At 36.0% G+C, this 26,453-nt stretch overlaps 1 protein-coding gene across 3 annotated transcripts in view; it reads right to left on the bottom strand.

The window, feature by feature from the left end:
- TNFSF13B (TNF superfamily member 13b) overlaps positions 1-26,453 on the bottom strand; it is a 75,510-nt gene that overhangs the window by 6,950 nt on the left and 42,107 nt on the right. For 2 of the 3 annotated variants that reach the window (XM_054446852.2, XM_063651139.1), the window contains one exon: positions 14,640-14,696. The exons of the other annotated variant lie outside the window; for it this stretch is intronic. In XM_054446852.2, the coding sequence (XP_054302827.1) occupies positions 14,640-14,696 (57 nt within the window). The remainder of the gene's footprint in view (positions 1-14,639; positions 14,697-26,453) is intronic. 3 annotated transcript variants of the gene reach the window in all.

Genomic DNA, 26,453 nt, shown 5'->3' with positions numbered 1-26,453 from the left:
TCTTGGCTATTGTGAATAATTCTGCAATAAACATTGAAGTACAGTTATCTCTTCTATGGTCACACCACTCCGAATGCACCCTATCTTGTCTGACCTCAGGAGCTAAGCAGAGTTGGGCATGGTTAGTACTTGGATGAGAGATATCTCTTTGACACACTGATTTCATTTTCTTTGGATATATACTTGGTAGTGGGATTGCTGGATCATATGGTATTTTATTTTTAATTTTTAAAGAAACTTTTATACTATTTTTCATAATGGCTACACTAATTTATATTCCCATTCCAAATAAGATTATTGAGGGAAGAATATAAAATAAGAACCACATATTTCTGATTGTTTCTAAGGAGTAAGAATCCTAGGTGATAACAAAGCAAATTACATTGTAAATTCAAGTTGAAATAAGTAACATTTCCTTAGTCAGATCTTTGAGTTCCTATTACCATAGACAGAGGGAGGAAAGATGTCAGAGAGAGTGGGGAGGAAGGATGGAGGATCTATGGGTGGATCAAGAAACTTCCCAGGTCTTCTTCAGCACATGTTCTTGTCGGCCTGTGCTTCTTGCTCACTCCCAGGAGCCACCTCTGTCACCGTCTCTCACTAAGGGTGAATGTGCCTTGATATGGGCAGGTCTAATTGGCTTTTTCCAAAGAAGGGAACATTTTCCTTAAAAGAAAAGCCCTCTTGTATAGTAATAGTTAACACAAGATCACCTCAATGACAAATTACAAATGCAAAATCATCATCGCCTCTTTTACGATATAATTTCAGTGAAAAGATTATAATAAAATAGTTTTTAATTTTGTTTAAATGACATAATGTATGCAAAGCACTTTTTGGAGTGCTGAAAAATGAGGAAGAGTTAATACAGTTACTGTCATTATTGTAAAACACAAACTGATGACTTCACCAAGGCAGTTGCTTTCATAGTTTAATGATATTCATTTGATACTTGGAGTGAAGAGAGCTTTTAAAAAAATAATACACTTGAGAGATACTAAATTTTCTGAGCTAAAGGGCCATTTATGTTTGGTTCCCTGTCATTTTCCCAGAGCTTAACATCATGACTGACCCACAGTAGACATGCAGCAAATATTTATTAAATTAATGAATTCAAATTTAAACATAATATAATTCACAATAGCAATGTACTGTAAAAATTAATCACAGATATTCAATTTTTTTTAAAAGCATTTTACTACCAAGTTACTGAAATTCTTGGTAATGAAATGCCCTCCATCATAGAGCTAGTATATTCTCTTAAATTTAAGTAAAATACAAATTTCTAAAACATTGTTTTACATTCTGGCTAGAGATATTTGTTTACTAAAATTTTATGATAATTTAGATTGATTTGTTAGATTTTTTACATTAAATTTATATCTATAAAATTAAAGACCCACTTCTTAGTAAATGTCACTGGTATATTGTCAGCCTAGAAAATAAAACAAATACGTAGTAGGTCTCTATTCTTACTGTCTCTTAATATTTTATTTAGGCATTTTATCATCCCTTTCTGGCAATAATCTTATCAAAGTGATAGAGAACATGTTTACTTATTTTTATATATTGTCTTTATTCCTCCAACATCCACACACACACATATGCACATCCACATACCTACCTGGGCTCTCTGCAAACAGGAGGTAAAGACTAAGTTTAACTGCAGACAGCCTAGTGAAAGGTTGAAGAAATACCCCAGTTCAGAGGCTGTTTGTAAACACCAAGAGAGATTTTTATTTTTATTTTTTGACTTCTAATGTTTAACGAAATCTCTGTCAGGATGAGGATTAGCGATAAAATCATCTGTATCAGGCCAACAAAAGAGATAATAGAAGAAGGACTCCTGTGTCCACACAGGACAAGGAATAGACTCTAGGCAAAAAAACAAAAAAAAAAGTATTTTGGAAAAATTACTAAACAAGTGAACAACTGCAGTCCACATCCATTAACAGAAAACCCTGAGGATGAGAGTAGTTTTGATTTCCAGATTTTGCTACATTGTAACATCCTAACTGCCTAACTGTTCACTTTTCAAGAAGAAACTTCAAGGCATACAAAGAAAGAGAAAATTATGAACTACTCAGCAGACCGAAAGAATAAAGTCATTACTACAAGATTAATACTCAATAGCGAATCACTTTTCTACCAGTGATCTAACACTTTTCTACCAGTAATAAACAAGTGGAATTTGAAACTAAAAACATAATGGCGTTGAGATGATTACCTCAAAAAATGAAATACTGAGGAATAATCCAACAAAACATGTAAAAGATTTAAATAACTAAATAAGTGGAGAGCTATTCCATGTTTATGAATAGGAAGACTCAATATTGTCAAGATGTCAGTTCTTCCTGTAGATTCAATGCAATGTTTTGTTTATTTGTTTGTTTTTTGTTTGTTTGTTTGTTTTTCCCAAGTCTTGTTCTGTTGCCCAGGCTGGAGACAGGGGCGCCATCTTGGCTTACTGCAACCTCTGCCTCCTGGGTTCAAGTGATTCTCCTGCCTCAGCCTCCCGAGTAGCTGGGACTACAGGCACGTGCCACTACACCGGGCTAATTTTTGTATTTTTAGTAGAGAGGGGTTTCACCATATTGGCCAGGCTGGTCTCAAATTCCCGACCTCGTGATCCTGCCTTGGCCTCCCAAAGTGCTGGGATTACAGGCATGAGCCACTGTGCCCAGGTGACTCAATGCAATCTTAATCAAAATCAAAGCAAGTTGAATATCAACAAACTGAGTCTAAAGAATATATAGAGAAGCAAAAGACACAGAAATGCCAACATAATATTAAAGGATAAGAACAAAGTGGTAGAACTAACACTACTCTACTTCAAGACTTACTGTAATTGATTTTAATAAGATTTGGAATCTTTTTGTCTTTACCCTCCTTGAAGTTTACTGAACTTTTTAGATGTGTAAATTTATGACTTTCTTCAACATTGGAAAGAGTTTGGCCATTATTTCTCCAAATATTCTTTAATCAGATTTTAACTCTCTTCTCCTTCTGTGACTCTCATAATGCATATGTTCATCAGTTTAATGTATCCTGGGGGGGTCTCTTATAATCTGTTCACTTTTTGTTATTCTTTTTTAACTTCATTTTTAGAGTCATTTAGATTCACAGAAAAACTGAGAGGAAGGTACAGTGATATCTCATAGACCTCATACTCCCTACAGATGCATATCCTCTCCCATTATCAAAATCCCCCACCAGAGTGATACATTTGTTACAATTGATAAACCTACACTGATATATCATGGAGGAAACTTAAATTGCTATTACTAAAAAAAAGAAGTGAAAATAAAAATGTTACATACTGTGCAATTCCAACTACATGGCACTCTGGAACAAAGTTAAAACTATAGAGACATTTAAAAAATGCCATTTCCAGGGGATAAGCAGCGGAAAGGGAAAGGTAGTTGGAGTGAAACACACAGAATTTTTAGGACAGTGAAAATACTCTAATACTACAATGGTGGATACATGCCATTATACATTTGTGCTAACCTATAGAAAGTAAAACATTAAGGTGAACCCTAATGTAAACTGTGGACTCTGGATGACAATGATATATTAGTGTAGGTTTATCAGTTGTAACAAATGTATCACTCTGGTGGGGGATAATGGGGGAGGATATGCATCAGTAGGGAATATGAGGTCTATGAGATATCTCTGTACCTTCCTCTCAATTTTTCTGTGAATCTAAAATGGCTCTAAAAATAAAGTTAAAATAAAAAAGAAAAGTGAACAGATTATAAGAGACCTCCAGGATACATTAAGCAGATGAACATATGCATTATGAGAGTTACAGAAGGAGAAGAGAGAGAAAATTTTGAAAAAAGAATATTTGGAGAAATAATGGCTAAACTCTTTCCAATGTTGAAGAAAGTCATAAACGTACACAACTAAAAAAATTCAGTAAACTCCAAGAAGGGTAAACACAAAAGATTCCTACCAAGACTTATTAAAATCAAGCTATTAAAAGATAATGACAAGGAGGAGACCTTGAAAGCAGAAAGAGAGGCAATTCATCAAATATAAAATATGCTCAATAAGATTAATAGCTGATTTGTCATCAAAAACCATGGAGGCCAGAAGGCAGGGGAATTACATATTTAAAGTACTGAATGAAAAACACTGTCTACCATGTATTCTATACGTGGGAAAATATCCTTAAAATGTGAAGAAAAATCAAGGTGTTCTCAAATAAAGAAAAACTGACGGAGTTCATTGGTAGCAGACTTACCCTGTAAGAAATAAAAAAGGAGATAGAAATAAAAAAAATAACACTAAGTGAGAACTGAAAGACATATGAAGAAATAAAGAATACAAGTAAAGGTACATACATAGGTAAATATAAAAGCCATCGTACGTGTATTTTTAGTTTTTAGCTTCTCTTTTCGTTTCCTATACTATTTAAAAGACAAATACATAAAATAATAATTACTAATTTATGTTAAGGGCTTACAATGTATAAGTGTATATTTTGTGACAATAACAACATAAGAGAGAAGCTAAGTTGTTATCAATTCAAACTACATTGTTATAAATTTAGGATGTTTATTGTAATCACCAGAATAACAACTATGATAATAACTTTTAAAAATGCACAAAAAGAAATTAAGAGAAAAACAAAATGGTGAACTTATAAAAGTCTATTAAAAACAAAATAAAGAGGTAATAAAAGAAATGAGGATCAAAACTTATAAAAGAACAAACAGCAACATAAGTAATTCTTTCCTTATCAGTAATCACTTTAAATATAAATGAGCTAAATTTAAATTTGGCAACTAAAATACAGAGATTGGCAAAATAAATTTTTTAAAAGCCCAAATGCATGATCTAATTATATTCTGCCTACTAGAGACTCACTTCAGATTCAAAAGCACAAACAGGTTTTTGTGTTTCAAGGTTTCAAGATCAAAGGATGACAAATATGCCTCCTTGCAAATAGCAGCCAAAGAGAACAGGGATGGCTAATACTGATATCAGAATAAATACATGTTAAGCCAAAAATTTTTATGAGACAAAGAGAGTATTAAATATTGATAATAGGGTCAATTTATCAAGAATACCTAATAATTATAATCATCACTCAACAGGACCTCAAGATATAAGCAGATATTGGCTGAACTGAAAGGAGAAACAGACATTTCTATAGTAACAGCTGAAGATTTCAGTATCTCACCTGAAATAATAGCTAGACCATCTAGGTAAGAGATCAATAAGGCAATAGTGAACTTGAACAACACTGTAAACTAACTGAACCTAACAGACATATAGAAAACACTCCACCTAAAATCAGGAGAATAAATATTTTCAAATGCACGTGAACATTCACCAAGATAGACCATGTTATGCAACAAAATAATTCTCATTAAATTTTAAAATATTTGAATTCTACAAATATCTTGTATTTTAAAAAGATATGTTTTTCATCCTTTGACCTTGAAACCTGTTTATGTTTTTCAATCTGAAATGAATCTCTAGTAAGCATTCATTCTAGCTACCTTCAATAACATAAGGAAAATTGGAAAACTCACAAATAAGTGAAAATTGAACAAATTCTTAAACAACAAATTGATCTATGAACAAATCCTAGAAGAAAATAGAAAATGCTTTGAGATGATTGAAAATAAAAACACAACATAGCAATATTCATAAGAAGCAGTGAAAGTAGCACTCAGAAAGAAATGTACAACTGTAAATGCCTATGCTAAAAAATATCTCAACTCAATATTCTAAGTTCAGCTTAAGGAAATAGAAATAGAAGAAGAAACTAAGCCCAAAATTGACAGAAGGAAGAAAATAATAAAGATCACATAATACAATAAAGAAGGTAATAATAAAGAAGGTAGATGGAATAAAGAATAGAAAAAGGGCTGGGTGCGGTGGCTCACAGCTGTAATCCCAGCACTTTGAGAGGCCAAGGCGGGTGAATCATTTGAGGTAAGGAGTTGGAGACCAGTCTGACCAACATGGTGAAATCCAGCCTCTACTAAAAATACAAAAAATAATTTAAAAAAATTAGCTAGGCATGGTGGCACATGCCTGTAGTCCCAGCTACTTGGGAGGCTGAGGCAAGAGAATTGCCTGAACCTGGGAGGCAAAGGTTGCAGTGAGCCGAGATTGCACCACTGCACTCCAGCCTGGGTGACAGAGACTCCACCTCAAAAAAAAAAAAGAACAGAAAAAGATGAAATAATAACACTGAAAATTGGTTTTTTGAAAAATATGAACAAAAATGACAATCATTGAGCTACATTGACCAATAAAAGAGAAAATACTCCAATTAATAAAATCATTAAAGAAAATGGAGGTATTATTAATGGTCTATCAGAAATTAAATGTTTATACCTTTTTATTATTTATAATAATTGTACTCCAACAAATAAGATAATGTAGATGAAAGGGACAAATTCCTAGAAACACACAAACTACCAAAACTGACTCAAAAATAAATAAAAAACCTAAACAGACCTATAACCAGTATACAGTTTGAATTAATCCAAGTCTTCCCTCAAAATTCATAACTAGATGGCTTTACTGCTGAATTTTACTAGACACTTAAAGAAAAATTAACATCAATCTTCTCAAACTCTTCCAAAAAACAATAAAAGAGAAGGGAACCATTCCTACCTTGTTCTGTACGTCTAGAATTACACAGATACCAATGCCACATAAAGACACCACAAAAAACTACAGGCCAGAATCAACCATGAATATAAACGTAATAATCCTCAAGACTACCCTAACATCAGAAACAAGACTATGCCTGCATTTACCACTGCTATTCAACATATACTGGAAATTTAAAAAAAAATCCAAATGCAAGGAGAGTAGTAAAACCATCTCTATTTGCAGATATCATAATTCTATATACAGAAAATTTCCAGCCAGGTGTGGTAGCTCACGCCTGTAATACCAACACTTTGGGAGGCTGAGGCAGGCAGATCTCTTGAGGTCAGAAGTTCGAGATCAGTCTGGCCAACATGGTGAAACCCTGTTTCTACTGAAAATACAAAAATTAGCTGGATGTGGTGGCAGGCGCCTGTAATCCCAGCAACTCGGGAGGCTGAGGTGCGAGAATCATTTGAACCCAGGAGGCCGATGTTGCTGTGAGTCGAGATCGTGCCATTACATTCCAGCCTGGGCAACAGAGTGAAACTCTGTCTCAAAAAAAAAAAAAAAAAAAAAAAAAAAAAAATCCATGAATTTACAAAAAAATCTACTAAAACTAATCAATGAATTCAGTTAAGTTGCAGGGTACAAGATCAACACTCAAAAATCTGTTGTGTTTCAATATACCAGGAATGAATAATCTAAAAATGAAATATTAGAGAAGATTCCCATTTACAGTAGCATCTGTTATGGACTGAATATTTCTGTCACCCAAAATTGATATGTTGAAATTCTAACTTCCAATGTGATGGTATTAGGGGGTGGTGCCTTTGGGAAATAATTACGTTGTGGCGGCACAGCCTTCATGATGGGTTAATGTCCTTATAAGAAAAGACACAAGAACTTGCTTTTGTCTCTGTTCTCAGCCATGTGAAAACACAATGAAAAGGCCACCATTCACAAACCAAATCTGTTGGCACCTTAATCTTGAATTTTCCAGCCTCCAGAAGTGTGAGAAATACATTTCTATTGTTTAAGCCACTCAGTCTACTGTAATTTGTTATAGCAAACTGAACTGACTAAACAGCATTCAAAATAACACCTAGAAGTAAATTTACCCAAGGACATAAAACACTTTAACACTGAACACTACAAAAGATTGCTATAAGAAATGATAGGACATATAAATAAAAGAGAAGATATCTTGTGTTCATGGATTGATAGATTTAGTTTAAGATGGCAGTAATACTGTGTTATGTACAGATTCAGTCTAATCCATATACAAATTTCAGTGACCTTTTGTTTTCCAAAATGAAAAAGCCAGGCTTACAATTCATTTGTTATTGCAAAAGAGTATCAAATAGCCAAAACAATCTTAAAAATAAATAACAAGATTGAAGGATTCATATCCTAAATTTCAAAATTTACTATAACATAACAGTAATCCAGATAGTATGGTGGTCCAGCATAAGGCGAGGTGTATAAACAAACAAAATAAATTTGAAAGTACAGAAATAAACCCATACATCTATGTCCAACTGATTTTTAACAAGTGTGCCAAGACCATTCAATGTGGAAGAAATCATCTTCTTCAACAAATGATGTTGGGACAACTAGATATCCTCATGCTAAAAGATGATTTTGGACCTCTGCTTCACACCATATACAAAAATGAATTAAAATAGATCAATTACCCAAATATAAGACATAAAACTACAAGACTCTTAGAAGAAAACATATGGGTGAATCATGATGTTGAATTTGGCAATGAGTTCTTCAATGATGACACTAAAATCACAAGAAACAAAAAAAAAAAGATAAATTTTACTTCATTTATCTGATGCACATTACTCTTGTGCCTCAAATGACATTCTCAAGAAAGTAAAAAGATAATCCACAAAATAGGAGAAAATACTTGCAAATCAGATATTTGATAAGGGTCTTACGTCCATAATATATAAGGAAGTTTTACAACTCAACAACAAAAAGACAAACAACCCAATCAAAAAAAATGGACAAGGTACTTGAATAGACATTTTTCCAAAGAAGACACCAAAAAGGAAATGAAAAGATGCTCAACATCATCAGTCATAAGGAAAATGCAAATAAATAACAGAGATATGGCTTCACACCCAATAGGAAGGCAATAACAATAAAAACATTGAAAATAAGATGTGTCGGTGAGGATGTGGAAAAATTAGAACACTCGTACATTGCTGGGGGGAATGCAAAATTGTGCAGCACTGTAGAGAACAGGCTGACATTTTCTCAGCAATTCTACTCATCGATTCATCGATGTATACTCCAAATAATTGAAAAGAGGAACTCAGGAAGTACTTTATGCAAATGTTCAAAGGATCACTACTCACAATAGCCAAAAGGTGGAAAAAACCCAAATGCCCATTCATGAAATTATGGCTTACTTATAATAGAATGATATACATTCATACAGAGGAATGAAGTATGAATACATGCTAGAATGTGGGTGAACCTCAAAACATTATGCTAAATGAAAGAAGCCAGGCACTAAAAGTCACGTATTGTGTGACTGCATTTATATAAACCATCTAAAATAGGTGAATCCACAGAGACATAAAGCAGATTGCTGGTACAGGGGCATGGGGAGACAGAGAAATGATAACTGATTGCTTAATGGATACAGGATTTTCTCTGGGGCTGAAGAAAATATTTTGGAGTTATAGAGAGTTGGTGGTTGTAAAATATTGTGAATACTACGTTACAATGAATTGTGCATTTCATTTTATGTTATATGAATTTAATTTCAATAAAAAGATATAACTGAAAAGGTAGCTACCCCTAGTATTTAGCATTTAGAAGTCTACGCTAACAGAAAAAGCAAAGCAAATAGCCTACATAGTAAGCAATCTCTTTAAAACTATAAAATAGAAACTCTTTTGTTAATGTAAAAAACAATACACAGTATAGCACAATATGATGAATAAAAGCCAAATACATTTCTGAAATAAGTAAATGTAAATTGATTTATATCACCCAATAAATGAAAATTATTTTAAGATGAGATCAAAAAACAAAGAGCAACTCTGTTTTGCATACATGGGAAACACAGAAAAATTATTTCAGAGAAGTTAAAAGTAAAATTTTGGGCAAAGTCATGCTAGGGAAATGCAATCCAAAAACAAAAGAAAACATTTCAACCTTAATATTGAAAAGATATATCATGGAATTCAAGGCTTTTATACACAAAAAGAACAACCAGCTGGAAAATATAATGAAAGAAAATGTTTCTATTTATCATAGCATTTGAAAAGGTAAAACACCTTGTAATGATATTAATAAGAAAAATGCACGAACTTCTTGAAGAAAATTTCAATACATACTAAAAGAAACAAAAGGAGACTAAACAAATATAAATATATATCATGTTCTTGGATTTGATTTGTACATCTGTTATCATGAGGGTATTTTTCTTAATTTATAAATATGAGATTCAACAAAAATATCAGCAGGTATTTTTCTTTTTCTTTTTAACTAAGTAAGCTGATTCTACAGTTCCTATATTTAATAGAAAAAAAAAGAAAAATTCTAGAGGTAAAAAGAAAGAATGAGTGAACTAAATTTACCAGAAAATAATACAAAGCCCTAGTAACCAAAATGCCATTTTATTGGGGTGCATAAATAGACGTTAAGTCAATATGGTATAACAGAAAAGTATTTAAAAAGTGAAAAAAACATAGACTAAACACGGGAATTTAATAAAAGTTAAAGTTAATGTCTTCAAGCAGTGTGGAAAAGATGGGCGATTAAAAAAAAATTGTGATGCCCTCACGGGGGTAAATTAAATTGGTTTCATACCTTACATCTTATACCAGGATAAATTGCAAATAGATAAATTATTTAAAGGTAGAAAATAACTATAAAGGTTTCAGAAGGAACACGAGATCTTTCCTTAATACATTTAAGTGTAAAAGGCCTTTCTAATCACAACCCAAATCCAGAATCCGTTAAAAAAATTGACAAATTTGACAGAAAAAAAACTATGCAAAATTAAGACAAATGACAGCATGGGAGGAAATGCTTGCAATTAGTCATAAAAAGAATTAATCTGCTTGAGATATAAGGTACTCACAAAAATCAGTTTAAAAATGACCAAGTCCAATGAAAAAATGGAAAAAAATATGAACAGATGGCTCACAGAAAAAAATAAAAATAGACGTGAAAAATTGGAAGAATGTAAAGACAGAAATACAAATGGTTCTTAAAACATACAAAAGAATGGCTTGAAAGAAAGCAAATTAAGAGATGCTCTTTTTCACCTGATGTTCTCTTGCTGCAAGTGATAGCATAACACTTTACAACCCCTATAGGACCACTTAGCAATAACTGTCAATATTCAAAATCTGTCCCACACATAGGCTGACATATGAGAAGTTACGGATGCACACAATTATTTTTTGAAGCACCTGCATTGCAAAAGATGGTCACCAAGAAGTCTATTGGTAGACTGGTTAAATACATTCAATTCGTACAGTGGAATACTATGCTGCTTTTTTTTTTAATATGAGGAACTCTGTACACAGGCATCAAAATGTCTGCAATATACATTGTTAAGTAAAGAATGCAGGTTATAATCTCATTTTCAAATCATATGTATTGAAAATATGGTTTTTAAGTGTTTACTATAAGAAAGGAGGAAAGCAGAGCTACATTTGCATTTGTTTGCGTTAACATAGAGGGAGTCTGAAGTCTATATAGGAAACTAAAAGTGAGGCGACTGTGGGCAGGAACAGATGGGAAAAGGAGCAATCCACACTCTTTGTGCTTTTTTATTTTTTGCAACATGTGAATGCATTACCTATTAAAAATCTAGATTAAAACTCAAAAAAACAAATGAACAGAAAAGACACAAGACTACACTCTGATAAACCCCTCTTGTCTTTTTCTCTTTTGTGAAGTTTACCTCTGCCCTCACTGTCTGGACAAAGGTATGGGGCAGAGTAAGCACAGGAACTCAAAATATCAGATGGACGTAGCCCCGCTCCTTTGAACCTCCATGTCTCCGGAATACATAACATGATTTCATCTCAAGACCTGATGTTATGTATAATACAATAAGATAATATATATAATATGCTAATAATATTATCATCATATTATATATATATCATATCATATTATATATTATATATATAAAATATATATACACAAAATATATATCATATCATATTATATATAAAATATATAAATGATACATATGTCATATCATATTATATATATATTTTCTTTCCCCAGAAGATAATAATACATTATTATATATAATTATTATAATACATTATATATTATATAATACATAATTACATATAATATGCTAATAATATTAATATTATATTATTATATTTTCACAGAAGTATTCTTATGGACCTGTGCAAGTGAAATGCTTCATTGAGTACAATCTTTTTTAACAAAATGCAACCTACCTCTATCTGCCTGCTAAATGCCCATGCACACTAACATTTATATACTGGTCAAGGGTTTGCTGACATCACAAGGGCAACCTGTTCATCCTAAAGGTTGGAGCACTGCAAGCAAGCATCCCAGGTAATCATCCCAGTTCAGCACCCCTGAATCTGTGGGAAGCAGTCACCACTCCAGGAAGATCACAGCACACTCTCCAGTTCACACACACATTGGAGTATAGCAGCTGCATAATTTGGTGCAATTTATAGCATTTTGGGGGGTGGGAGAGAGATGTGTAAAGTAAACCTTTTCCAAGGAATTTTTAAAAACTGTAACTTTGGCCCTTAAGGTCTTCTTCTGGCTTTCTTTTACTTCTTAGGAAACAGTGTGCTGCTTATTAAAAGTTGCAAACATGATTTAGGAAAATGTTGAGCAATAAATAATAGATTTACAAGTAGTTTAGTACTTCTGTTGCATTTAGGACAATTAACGTCACACAGAAAAAAACAGATGAAAAGAGCATGCCAGGGAATCATTACCACTGCCAACTCACATTCATCATCTGTGCTAGTTTTGTTTTGCCCATTCCTCATCGCCTAGCTTAATCTCCAGATATTCCTGAACTCGTAGTTCGTTCACAACACAAAACTTCCTCCTGCCCCCGCCTGCTTTGCTGCCCTCCACAGCATTTCGTCTCATCTACATTTTACTTGCTCATTTGTGGGTTGTTGGGTCTTTCATCTGTTTTCTCCTCATCAAGAGGTAAGCTCTTTCAAAGTAGAAAACCACCCATATGGACTTGCGACAGTTTGGCTTAGACTCTTCAACTTTACAAAGATGTGAAAGCCACATACATTCAGGAGAAATCATACTTCAGTCCAGTATTCAAAACATAATATGAGCTACTCAATACTTTACTATAAAATGGGCTTCATGTTAGATAATTTTGCCCAATTGTAGACTAAAGTTAAGTGTTCTGAGCACATTTATGGTAGGCTAGACTAAGCTATGGTGTTTGGTAAGTTAGATGTCCTAACTGCTTTTTTCAATGTATGTTATTTTCAGCTTAGGATGGGTTTATCAGGACATAACTCCATTGTAAGCCAAGGAGCATTTGTACATATTTTAGTCACTGATACACCCAGTAAACATACAGTAATTAAAATATTGTATATTCTTAATTAATAAATGTAAAATAAATGAATCAATGAATGTGTGAGTGAACGAATGGTTCTTTTAGTACATTTTTGTTCACTAGTTATCTTATATAAACAAACGCTACTATAGAGCAGCAATTCCCATTTGCTTTCAGAGAGAGGTCGATACATGATAAAGCAGCATAGTCACAAAACTTTGTGAAAAACTGGATGAAACAAAGTTAAACAAATATTTTTTAAAGTAGGACTACTTAGATTCAGTAACTTGCTAATGTGCCTTGTGACTCAAACAAAAATATGTAAGATGCTGTGTTTCCAAACTTATTCGACACTGTAACTCTTATTTCAAGGACCATTTCTCTGGACTAATATTCTGGGTGATACATATTGGGAAATGACATTAAAAGTTGTTTCTTTGTGAACCTGGTTTCAGGCCATTATTACAGAAAACACTTACTTGTCTAAAATTAAAACTAAAAAAAGCTTCAAATAACTGAAAAATGTAAAACATTCTACCTCCGTGAGAAAATGGTAAATTATCAAGCAATAATTTGACATTGGAAATTTATTTTAAAAATACAGTTTTTAAATAATCTGTTCAGTTTTATTTTCCTCTATGATTTTTACAATTGAATATAACAGGAGAATTCATATTTGTGAAGATGGTCTTGAGTCATTCTAAAAGATAAAATGCTGTCTAAATGATAAAAATGAAATTTGATTTATTATTGGTTTTTATTTTATTGTAGTTTAATTATTTAACATTTCTAAGTATTAGTGCCTCTAACGTCATTCTCCTTATTAGATTATTACTTTGGCCTTAATTATTATTTATTCCCAAGTCATTTTGAATAAATGTAAGTTTATTATTTTTTACCTGATTATAAGAAGTTTTGAGATGGTTGATTGATTTTAGATGCAATTCAAATACAGTCTTTAGACTTGAAACTTACAAATATTTGGAGTGGACTGAATTCTAAGTGGAAAAAGTACTGGGGATTTTTTTTTATTATTATACTTCAAGTTTTAGGGTACATGGGCACAAAGTGCAGGTTAGTTACATATGTATACATGTACCATATTGGTGTGCCGCACCCATTAACTCGTCATTTAACAGTAGGTATATCTCCTAATGCTATCCTTCCCCCCTCCCCCAACCCCACAACAGGCCCCGGTGTGTGATGTTCCCCTTCCTGTGTCCATGTGTTCTCATTGTTCAGTTCCCACCTATGAGTGAGAACATGTGATAGTTTGCTAAGAATGATAGTTTCCAGTTTCATCCATGTCCCTACAAAGGACATGAACTCATCATTTTTTATGGCTGCATAGTATTCCATGGTGTATATGTGCCACATTTTCTTAATCCAGTCTATCATTGATGGACATTTGGCTTGGTTCCAAGTCTTTGCTATATTTTATTACCTTTTTGTATAGTTGGTGTTTCACTGTCTGCAATCAGTTGCAAGCAGTCTTGAGTGACTAAAAAGCAAAAATTTATCATTTTAGTTACTTGAGTAGAAATAATAAAGAAACTAACTGAGAACACAAAGCTAGAAACCCACTCTTCCAGAAACACTAAATCAATTATACTTTTTACATTGATTGCATGATATTATTTTTCAAGTTACTTTATATTTGCCCATTGATTTATATATATGATATATATATGAAATTCATGACATTTCAGAAAAGCTCTATGTGCTGTTAAAATATAATATCACCCATACAGTTTAACCTAATTTGCTCTGAGAAATGGCTGAAAAGAAAGCAAGTTTAATCATTTGTTTTGCAAGTCTACCAAATACATGAAACAGCTAACCTTATAAGATCATTCTAAACAATCTTTGGTTTTAAAAAAATCTAACACTAAATAATGACTTACTACTACAGAAAATACTATTTCTGAAACTTCTGAAAGTAAAAAAAAAAAAAAAATGCTAATACGTATTGAACAGATTTAAGTGCAGACAGTGTACCAAGACAGTATATATCACTTCCTTTTACCCTCACAAGAATCCTAAAAATTAGATATTGGAAACTAAGGCTTGGAAAGTGTAAACAGCTTGTTCAGGAATCAGAGACAGAAAGTGATGGGACCAGAATTTCAATTCCACCTGTTTCACTCTGGATCCAAAATCAAGCTTTTGGTAAAATATATTGGACCGAAGAGAGAAAGAGAGATAGAACATCTTTTACAAATAAAATGGAAGACTTTCATGAGAGTGCATATAGTCAGTAAAGCTTCTTGAAAACATCAATTCACATCACATATTACATGTAGAATATTCCAGTCAATATTTAAGAAACTAAATAGCATTGCGTTAAATAAGGAGAAATGCCTTTAGGCAAAAGCAAATTAAGTACACCTGCTAGATCTGTAGGGAAGATACAATAAAGCAGTAAATGTCTGTGAAAAATATGAAACATAAATCTAAACTTGCATGTTTTAGATTAAGAAAATATTAGTTTAGTTTTTTATCTACCAAATATTTTACTCAGAGTTAAAGTAATACTTTATAAAGGTGCTTCTCAATGTATACATTTTATGAACTTGACACAGTAGGGAACTTCTATTGTGATTAGTTGGTGATTGTATGGAGATTAGCTGAAAAATTTCTAATACAGTCATGCACTGCACAATATTTAGGTCAATGAGAAACTGCATATCTGATGGTGGTTCCATAGGATTATTTATAATACCAAATTTTTACTGTACCTTTTCTATGTTTAGATACGCAAATACTTACCATTGCATTATTATACAATTGCCTACAATATTCAATACAGTAACATGCTGTACAAGTTGGTAGCCTAGGAGCAATGGTCTGTACTGCAGAGCCTAGTTGTGTAGAAGGCTACACCACCTAGGTTTGTGTAAGTATGCTCTGATGTTTGCACAATGATGAAATTGCCCAGGGATGCAGAATGTATCCCTGAGACTGTATCCCTGTTATTAAGCAATACATGAATGTATTTAAAACTTGAAATAACATAGTAGTAACTAAATAAGTTTGAGTTTGTATAAATACATACTATTAAAGGGTGTGGTCACATAAGAAAATCTGTTAAGAAATTCCCCTTGGTATTTAAAGATGAAAATATATTGTTAAAAACTATAATTCCTTTATAACTATAAAGCTTTTCTAACACATTTTTATGTTAATTTTCAGATATTTTGATAGGAGCAGAGCATTTTGGTCCACTCTGAGGATTCTTTTATTGATCTTATACAAGAAAGGTAGCCATGCCTGTGCCCCAGGAAAAACATGATTCGTTAGTCACTATGGCAGACTCTCTTCTGCTGGAAGTATGGAAAAGCATCCTAACAGGAAGAATGGTAGTGAAAGAGGACAGAATGAAAGAAAGGAATAACAATGCCTCCGGGACAGCTAAAGCCCCAAGCGCACAGTCTCTACAGTAGTACAGTAGTAGCCACATTCAACCTATTTTAAAAGAGTTTTTATTTTTCCAACAAATTCTTCTAAAGTAATTATTATTCACAAGGCACCCTGACAGGTTTCTGTGAGTAGCACTAGGGTCAATCAGAGCATACAAAGCTCTCATCTTTCCTCCACATCAAAAACAAGGGAAGATGTTGATGAAAGTCAAAGTCAGATTTTTAAACTTTGCATCTTTCCTTTGTTATACGTATGTTGTAAAGAGTAAATGACACAATGCATGGGAAGCACTTTGCGCTACACTCAGTGCATAACACCTGCAAAATAAATAAATCTTGACTATTTGTATCAGTAATGGTGTTAGCATTATTGTTCTTAATAACATCAAGGCAAATAACTTAGAAAACATCATGGAAGGACACCGTGGAAACATGCCGCCCAACTGCAGCTGACAAAGGCTAAAGAAATACCAGAATGTATGACCTCCTATTTCTTTTGTCATTTATTTATTTATTTATTTATTTATTTATTTATTTGAGGTGGAGTCTTGCTCTGTCGCCCAGGCTGGAGTGCAGTGGCGCGATCTCAGCTCACTGCAAGCTCCGGCTCCCGGGTTCACGCCATTCTCCTGCCTCAGCCTCCCGAGTAGCTGGGACTACAGGCGCCCGCCACCATGCCTGGCTAATTCTTTGTATTTTTAGTAGAGACGGGCTTTCATCGTGTTAGCCAGGATGGTCTGGATCTCCTGACCTCGTGATCCGCCCGCCTCGGCCTCCCAAAGTGCTGGGATTACAGACGTGAGCCACCGCACCTGGCCATGACTTCCTATTTCAAGTCACCCTTTCTCTTTTTCCCAAAAACTTCAGTAGGAGACGGCTATGGTCTGAATGTCTGTGTTGCCCCCAAATTCCTATGTTGAAACCTAACTGCTGAGGTGATGCTATTAGGAAGTAAGGCTTTGGGGAGGTGATTATGCCATGAGGGCAGAGCACTCATGAATGGAATTAGTATCCTTATAAAAGAGATCCCAGAGAGCTAGCTTGCCCTATTTTCCCCACGTGAGAACCCAGTGAGGAGGTATCATCTACAAGCCAGGAAGCAAGTCCTCTTCAGATACCGAAATCTTCAGGCATCTTGGTCTTGGATTTCCGATCCCCTGAACTGGGAGAAATAAATCTCTATTGTTTATAAGCCACTCAGTCTGTGGTATTTTGTTATAACAGCCTTGAATGAACTAAGGCAGAGTTAGATGTTCTATGTAGTCAGAGAGAAGTTTACCTAGTAAGTAATGACTTGACACTATGAATATGTCTCCATTTTAGTCTCCACAGCCCAATTAAAACTTAGTCACAACCTACACATTGAAAAACAGTGGTCTATTCTCTCATGTAGTAGCAGAAATCTAACATTTAGCAGAAAATGTGCTTTAAAGAGAAAAGTTTCTTTCAAGAACTGTTCTTCAGAAGAGAAAATAAGGTATAAAATTGAGGTTTCAATAATGAGGTTTAAATTACAGCCACTGAACTTGTGTAAGTATGCTCTGATGTTTGCACAATGGTGAAATTGCCTAGGGATGCAGAATGTATGCAGAATGAACAATTGTCCTTGTTCCAGACAAAGTTACTCGGCTTTTCCAAGACAATTCGCTTTAGGAAATTTGATAGCTATTATCGAATTTCAACTATTTCAGCTATTTCAACTTATCTCCTATTCAGTCTTTTAAGACTTTCTTTCTCATTCAACATAGATCTGGTCTTAGGCTGGAGATTAGTGCTCAGCTAAAGATTTGCCTCACAAAGAGAGGAGCAAAAATGGCAATATTATTTTTAATATCTTCCAGTAACATAGATATCTAACGGCAAGAGTTTTGAAAATGCGTAGTCTAATATAAGAAACACAGTTTGATAGCAATTATCATATTAATTGATTATTGTTTGGTTCTCAAATGCCTTTCACACATCTCTCCCTCTACTACAATTGAAAGGAATTACACAAGGGGTTAAGAATAGTTTTTTTTATGTTTGTTATTGTTTTTTCTTTTAACTAAGCAAGGCAATAATATACATTAAAACCTTTCTGAGCCTATGGAGACACATTTCTGAATATACATTTCTGGGGATTATGATGTAATAATGTGTAAAATACATAATCTTATAAAATGCCATTTTACGGCATAAGAGAATTTACTCATCATGATAAACTTCACATAAAATATTTCTAAAAACAAAATATTATAATGATGACAAAATGTTTACAAAATAAAATTACCAAAATAAGAACTTTAAGGACAAAAATAATTTGCTATTGATCAATATTTAACACAATAAAATTCAATACTTCACAATTAGAGGGTAATTTAAATACTAACCATATGGGAAATATTTTTACAGTTTGAAAGGCCACCTTTTGAAGTATAATGTCTAAATACCATTTAATCAGAAAAAGTGATTTGAAAGTTTAGAGAATGGTTAATATCTGTTATACTATTTTCTGTACTGGAACTGAATCCATTAAAACTTGAAACTGGTTTATTACACATTATTTCAACAAAGCCTAAATCTAATATGAACTACCATAAATAATGCAATTATTGCAGATTATGTGTGTCTCCCATGAAAAACATTACACACAGAGCGTTCCGATTACGTTTATCCCATCCATACCACCTGCACCCACAGATTCTTCATAGTGCTTCTCACTCATCTCATTCAAGAAGCCTCCTCCAGATGAGATGTACGTCCTGCTTCTTCCCTTATCTCTTTGTGTGTTTTTTTTTCCTGTCATCTTATTTATTGCACCGTATGTTTTTAAAGAAGGAGGATCTTAGACGGCAATGCCTCACTTTCATTTCTGCAAAACTTATCATTTGGTAAACGTAAGTTATGACAAACGTAGCTGTTTAATTTTTCTTGAACTAGCTTTGAATAAATAATCAGTGGCAGAAAAATGTTAACTAGAAAAAAAACACTTAAAGATCTCAATATTGACCTAATATTTGACATAGACTTATGAAGAAAATGGGGAAAGCATGCTATTGAATTAACATTTTCACTGAAATTAAAATACATGAATTTAGAGGAGGGAAGCTAGTTTATAAGGTGTTATTTGACCAACGATAAGCAGTTTGCTTTGGTTGCTTACTTAAAAAAGTAATAAAAGTTGAGAACTTTGAATTTTGAGAGAACTAGATTGAGAAGTACATATTGGCCTACTAGAAATTCTTATAAGTAGAGTTCCCAATCTTGGGAGGGGTCTGCCTGACAGACCTTGTGCTTGAGGAAAATCATGCTCCTGTCTGTGTGTGAAGCAAGCTCCTGTGAAGGGAGGGTGGCAGCAAAGGTCTCAGTGATCTACTGGGAAAAGACATAGGATGAGGATGGTTTGGTCTCAAATGCAGTTATGTAAATGCAGCATCTAAGATACATTGTGAAGAAAAATTGAAGTCGTGGCCAATAGTTTTTAATTTTGGAGAATTCAGAAAGATAATAGCACTATAGTGTTCCTGAGAAAGTAAGAAAGGGGTGCTGGGTATTTTTTGGAAGGGGGTGTTGGAAAGGAGTTGATAGAATAGAAATAACCACAGCTGACGGAATGATGACAAATACTTCAAATGATAATTTTCTTTTCTTTCTTTCTTTTTTTTTTTTTTTTTGAGACAGAGTTCTACTCTTGTTGCCCAGGCTGGAGTGCAATGGCACAATCTTGGCTCATTGCAAACTCCATCTCCCAGGTTCACATGATTCTCCCAGCCTTCTGAGTAGCTGGGATTACAGGCATGCGCCACCACACCTGGCTAATTTTGTATTTTTAGTAGAGACAGGGTTTCTCTGTGTTGGTCAGGCTGGTCTCGATCTCCTGACCTCAGGTGATCCACCTACCTCAGCCTCCTGAAGTGCTGGCATTAGAGGTGTGAGCTACCACGCCCGGCCTCAAATGATAATTTTCTATAACTTGCGTTTGTGTGTGTGCGTGTGTTTGTATAGACAGAATCTTAAGCACTAATTGATTATTGTCACATATCCACTCATATTTTAACTATGTTTTGTGCTTAAAGCAATATTGGAGATGTAAAATTGCAAGGCTTTTGCATTGCCTCATAGGCACTAAGAGTAAAAAAAAAAAAAGCATTATCATCGCTTAATGTTGCTTCAATTTACTATTCATCTAATATTTTAATTTTAAATTGATAATTTTATACTTGAATCATCATCTGTGTTTCTCCATGACTTCACTGAATTATGTTAGAATATTTCAATTTATTAATAATATATTCTCGGAATGCACTGAATATCAGGAGCTTGCCAGTAGCTTCACGATATCACATGTAAACCAACCTGATGTCAAGGAAGATAAAGCCAAAAATAGAAAAACAGTTGAATGTCTGTATGAAGTTACTAATGAATTGCCCAATCAGCAATTAAATCTTCACCTTCCCCTTGGACCTTTCCATTTGGATGCCTTAGTGATACTCCAAATTCAACATGTCTCAAATATAATGCTTTATCTTTCTCATGCGTACTTATTTTCTCTCTGAGTGGATATATAACTATCCTCCGAGTTGCCCAAGCTACAAACTTTATAAACATTCCTGATTTCTGCCTTCTCAATCTTGGAGTTCAACTAATAATCAAGTTCGAATGGTTTAAATTTTTAACTTTTGTTCAATTTAGATTCCATCTCTCATCCATTTCATTTTAACAAATTTACTAAGGACGTAATCTATGTCAGGTGTTGTGCTAAGTACAGCAAAAAAAAAAAAAAAAAAAAAAAAAAGCAGACGCCATCGCTGCCCCCAGGGAGTTTACAATCCAGTGGAAGAAATGGGTATTACTCAACATCACACAGACAGAATTAAAGTTTCAACTTTAATTCTTGGTGCCCAGGCCGGGCATTTGATCCAATCAGGAAGGCTTCTCTGGGAGGTGACACTTCAACTAAAATCAGAAAAAAAGAGGAGCAATATGAGCGTCACGGACAAAATTAACAGTTCATGAATCTATGCAGATGGTGATATTGGGAGGGACACAGAGAGAGAGGGAGGAAGATGAGGAGCATAGCAGCCTAAATTCGGATCCCTACCTCACCATTCTTGACAATTTCATTAGCCTACCAAGTTGTGTCTCTCTTTTTCACAATAACTAGTCCATCATTTGCATTTCCTCCTGAATTATCTTTCTAAGTGCAAATTTGTTCTTCTCATTCTAATGCTTATAATTCACTCACTGCATCTTCCTGGAATACAAACCAGTTCCTCCATGCCCTGGCCCAGCCAACATTCAGTCTCATGCGTGTCACCCACCCAAACCCAGTTGTACTTAAACACACCTCAGAACGAGAGGTCATCTTCCATGCTTCCATGACTGTATGTCTGCTGTTCCCTCCTACAAAATATACTTTACCTTCTAGCCAGTGGAACTCCATTCATCCTTCAGTACTCAAATCAAATACAAACTTTTTCTACAATCCTTCTAGCAAAATATTTGATCCCACTATACTTTGCATATCATCTATTGAAATACATGTTACTATACACACAGTTGTTTCTGTAACTGTTTCTCTCCCTAGATTGTGAATCACTTGATACTAAGGACAATCATTCACAAATTTTCAGTGTCTGATTTACAGCAGACTTAAAAAAAATCCATGGAATAATATATGAAACAAAATTTACATAAAAAATAGCACTCAACTTTTCCAAACAATTCTTAAAAACCAGTCACTAAATCCAGCTTTATGAAACGTGTTAGATCAAATTAAGTCAATGCTTGAGGGAAAAGGGGTTCCATAAAACAAAACAATTTCCATGAATTGTGGACTCTCTCATAATAGGCTTTGAAACCTCAGTTATATAGGAAACATTTTCCTCAAGAGAAAACCTTAATAATACATTTTTGAATCTCTATCCACAGAAGTGTAGCACTCTATAATATTTTTAAAGTAAGTAGTTGTGCACCATTTTCCTAAAATGTCTTATTTTGTAATTTCCAGAGGCTCCAGTGGGGCAGATAGAAGAGAAAAAGGCCTGAAAGTGAGACTTCATAGCTGCTGTCAGGAGCTGTCACAGCACAGTTATTCCCCTTTCTCTTACCCTTCCCTGTCTCAAATAACCTGATCAGGAGGAGGAGGAGGAGGAAGAGAAGGGGAGGAGGAGGAAGAGGAGGAGGAGAGGAGAGGAGGGGAGGAGGAGGAGAAAGAGAAGTGGAGGAGGAGGAAGAGAAGGGGAAGAGGAGGAAGAGAAGGGGAGGAGGAGGAAGAGAAGGGGAGGAGGAGGAAGAGAAGGGGAGGAGGAGGAAGAGAAGGGGAGGAGGAAGAGAAGGGGAAGAGGAGGAAGAGAAGGGGAAGAGGAGGAAGAGAAGGGGAAGAGGAGGAAGAGAAGGGGAAGAGGAGGAAGAGAAGGGGAAGAGGAGGAAGAGAAGGGGAGGAGGAGGAATAGAAGGGGAGGAGGAGGAAGAGAAGGGGAAAAGGAGGAAGAGAAGGGGAAGAGGAGGAAGAGAAGGGGAAGAGGAGGAAGAGAAGGGGAGGAGGAGGAAGAGAAGGGGAGGAGGAGGAAGAGAAGGGGAGGAGGAGGAAGAGAAGGGAAAGAGGAGGAAGAGAAGGGGAAGAAGAGGAAGAGAAGGGGAAGAAGAGGAAGAGAAGGGGAGGAGGAGGAAGGGGAGGAGGAGGAGGAGAAGGGGAAGAGGAGGAAGAGAAGGGGAAGAGGAGGAAGAGAAAGGGAAGAGGAGGAAGAGAAGGGGAAGAGGAGGAAGAGAAGGGGAAGAGGAGGAAGAGAAGGGGAAGAGGAGGAAGAGAAGGGGAGGAGGAGGAAGAGAAGGGGAGGAGGAGGAAGAGAAGGGGAAGAGGAGGAAGAGAAGGGGAGGAGGAGGAAGAGAAGGGGGAGAGGAGGAAGAGAAGGCGAAGAGGAGGAAGAGAAGGGGAGGAGGAGGAAGAGAAGGGGAGGAGGAGGAAGAGAAGGGGAGGAGGAAGAGAAGGGGAAGAGGAGGAAGAGAAGGGGAAGAGGAGGAAGAGAAGGGGAAGAGGAGGAAGAGAAGGGGAAGAGGAGGAAGAGAAGGGGAAGAGGAGGAAGAGAAGGGGAGGAGGAGGAAGGGGAGGAGGAGGAAGAGAAGGGGAGGAGGAGGAAGAGAAGGGGAAGAGGAGGAAGAGAAGGGGAGGAGGAGGAAGAGAAGGGGAGGCGGAGGAAGAGAAGGGGAAGAGGAGGAAGAGAAGGGGAAGAGGAGGAAGAGAAGGGGAAGAGGAGGAAGAGAAGGGGAAGAGGAGGAAGAGAAGGGGAAGAGGAGGAAGAGAAGGGGAAGAGGAGGAAGAGAAGGGGAAGAGGAGGAAGAGAAGGGGAGGAGGAGGAAGAAGAGAAGCGGGAGGAGGAAGAGAAGGGGAGGAGGAGGAAGGGGAGGAGGAGGAAGAGAAGGGGAGGAGGAGGAAGAGAAAGGGAAGAGGAGGAAGAGAAGGGGAGGAGGAGGAAGAGAAGGGGAGGAGGAGGAAGAGAAGGGGAGGAGGAGGAAGAGAAGGGGAAGAGGAGGAAGAGAAGGGGAGGAGGAGGAAGAGAAGGGGAGGAGGAGGAATAGAAGGGGAGGAGGAGGAAGAGAAGGGGAGGAGGAGGAAGAGAAAGGGAGGACCAGGAAGGGGAGGAGGAGAGAAGGGGAGAGGAGGAAGAGGAGGAGGAGAAGGAACAGGAGGAGGAGAAGGAGGAGGAGGAGGAAGAGAAAGGGAGGAGGAGGGATAAGAGGAGGAGAAGGGAGAGGAGGAGGAGGAGGGAGAGAAGGGGAGGAGGAGGAAGAAGAGAAGGGGGAGGAGGAAGAGAAGGGGAGGAGGAGGAAGAGGAAGAGGAAAGGAGGGGAGAGGAGGAAGAAGAGGAGGAGGAAGAGGAGGAGCAGAGCAGAGGAGGAGGAGAGGAGGGGAGGAGGAGGAAGAGGAGGAAGAGGAAAAGAAGGGGAGGAGGAGGAAGAAGAGAAGGGGGAGGAGGAAGAGAAGGGGAGGAGGAGGAAGAGGAGGAGGAAAGGAGGGGAGAGGAGGAAGAAGAGGAGGAGGAAGAGGAGGAGCAGAGCAGAGGAGGAGGAGAGGAAGGGAAGAGGAGGAAGAGGAGGAAGAGGAAAAGAAGGGGAGGAGGAGGAAGAAGAGGAGGACAGCAGCAGAGGAGGAGGAAGAGGAGGAGGAGAGGAGGGGGTAGGAAGAAAGCTTGCATTTGCAAAAACACTTCAACAGATCAGCACTTGCAAAAATTTACAAATTTAGAAGAGGAAAGGGATAATATAAAGATGTCTGTATGGGATAAGCCTCTGTGCCTACTAAAACAAGGCCTTTTCTTGAATTATTTCTGTTTCCTATTTCTACCTTGTCCCCATAACCTCAGATATTCTGTCCTCTTACCCAAGTCTGCTCCATCTTCAAACCCACTTCAGCTCACTTGACCACTGTCTAGATAATCTCGCAGTCTGCAATCTCTACCACTAACAGCATTCTCTGATTGCTTAACTTGATGTCTCTCTCACTGGCAATAATCATAATACCCTGGGCCTTATCAGACCCAATATTTTTTTCTCAAATCTGGTGGCACACTTGAAAATTAAGTATGTACCGCTATTATCACTGAAAAAAATCAGAATTTATAATCAATAGATAATGAATTCAAACCTTACCTCTCCTATCAATTAGTTGTCAAACCATGAGTTTGACACTTAATTTTGAAGCATTTTAAATCTGTATAATGATGTCAGAGGCAGGTGAACCAGAGCAACTCCATCTTGAATAGGAGCTGGGTAAAATAACTGAGACCTACTGGGCTGTATTCCCAGATGATGAAGGCATTCTAAGTCAGAGGATGGGATAGGAGATCAGCACAAAATACAGGTCACAAAGGCATTGCTGACAAAACAGACTGCAGCAAAGAAGCCAGCCAAAACCCGCCAAAACCCACCAAAACCAAGATGGCGAGGAGTGACCTCTGTTGGTTCTCACTGCTACACTCCCGCCAGCGTCATGATGCCATGGCAATGTCAGGAAGTTACACTATATGGTCTAAAAAGGGGAGGCATGAATAATCCACCCCTTGTTTAGCATATCATCAAGAAATAGCCATAAAAATTGGCAACCAGCAGCCCTCAGGGCTGCTCTGTCTATGGTTTAGGCATTCTTTTAGTCCTTTACTTTCCTAATAAACTTGCTTTCACTTTACCCTGTGGATTTGCCCTGAATTTTTTCTGGCATGAGATCCAAGAACCCTCTCTGGGGGTCTGGATCGGGACTCCTTTCCTGTAACATTTCTCTGGTGACCACAGAAGGGAATATAGTACAGAAACCCCCCCACCCAAAGGTTAACTTTGGGTAAGTGTTGGGTCCTGTAACAATGGGAATAGCAATATCCATTTCATACTGCTGCGAAAATAGATTGAAGTCATAATTTAGATGTGTTTTATGAATTGTAAATAACTTATCTATTTTATTGTTCTTTTAAATTTTGCATCAATTTGGCTTAACTTCTCCAACTATTAAATAATTAGCTTGCTGAGAGAGACATTTGATTCTCCGGGTTGCAGTTTTCTCATCTAAAATGAAAACAATAATGCCCAGCTAACAGAGTTGTTGAGAAAGTAAATGATACACATTCCCAGAGCCCAACACAGTGTTTGCACATGAAACACGCCTAATAATTGTTAGCTTTGCTGTCCTCTTCTCTGTATATTATGGAGTGCCTACCTCAGATATTTGCAGAAACAGTGGGTGATAAATCTATTTGAAGAGAAACCTTCTGTTTCTCTAACTCTTCAGAAATGGGAACGTCTTTTAAAAAAAATATCACCACAACAAAAATGCAGCTGCTCAATGCAGTTCTGTTAAGTAGGAGTTGATC

The sequence above is a fragment of the Pongo pygmaeus genome, chromosome 14, assembly GCF_028885625.2.
Source record: "Pongo pygmaeus isolate AG05252 chromosome 14, NHGRI_mPonPyg2-v2.0_pri, whole genome shotgun sequence".
NCBI classification, from domain to species: Eukaryota; Metazoa; Chordata; class Mammalia; order Primates; family Hominidae; genus Pongo; species Pongo pygmaeus.
Note: the sequence above shows the minus strand (reverse complement) of the source record. Positions and strands in the feature narration are given on the sequence as shown.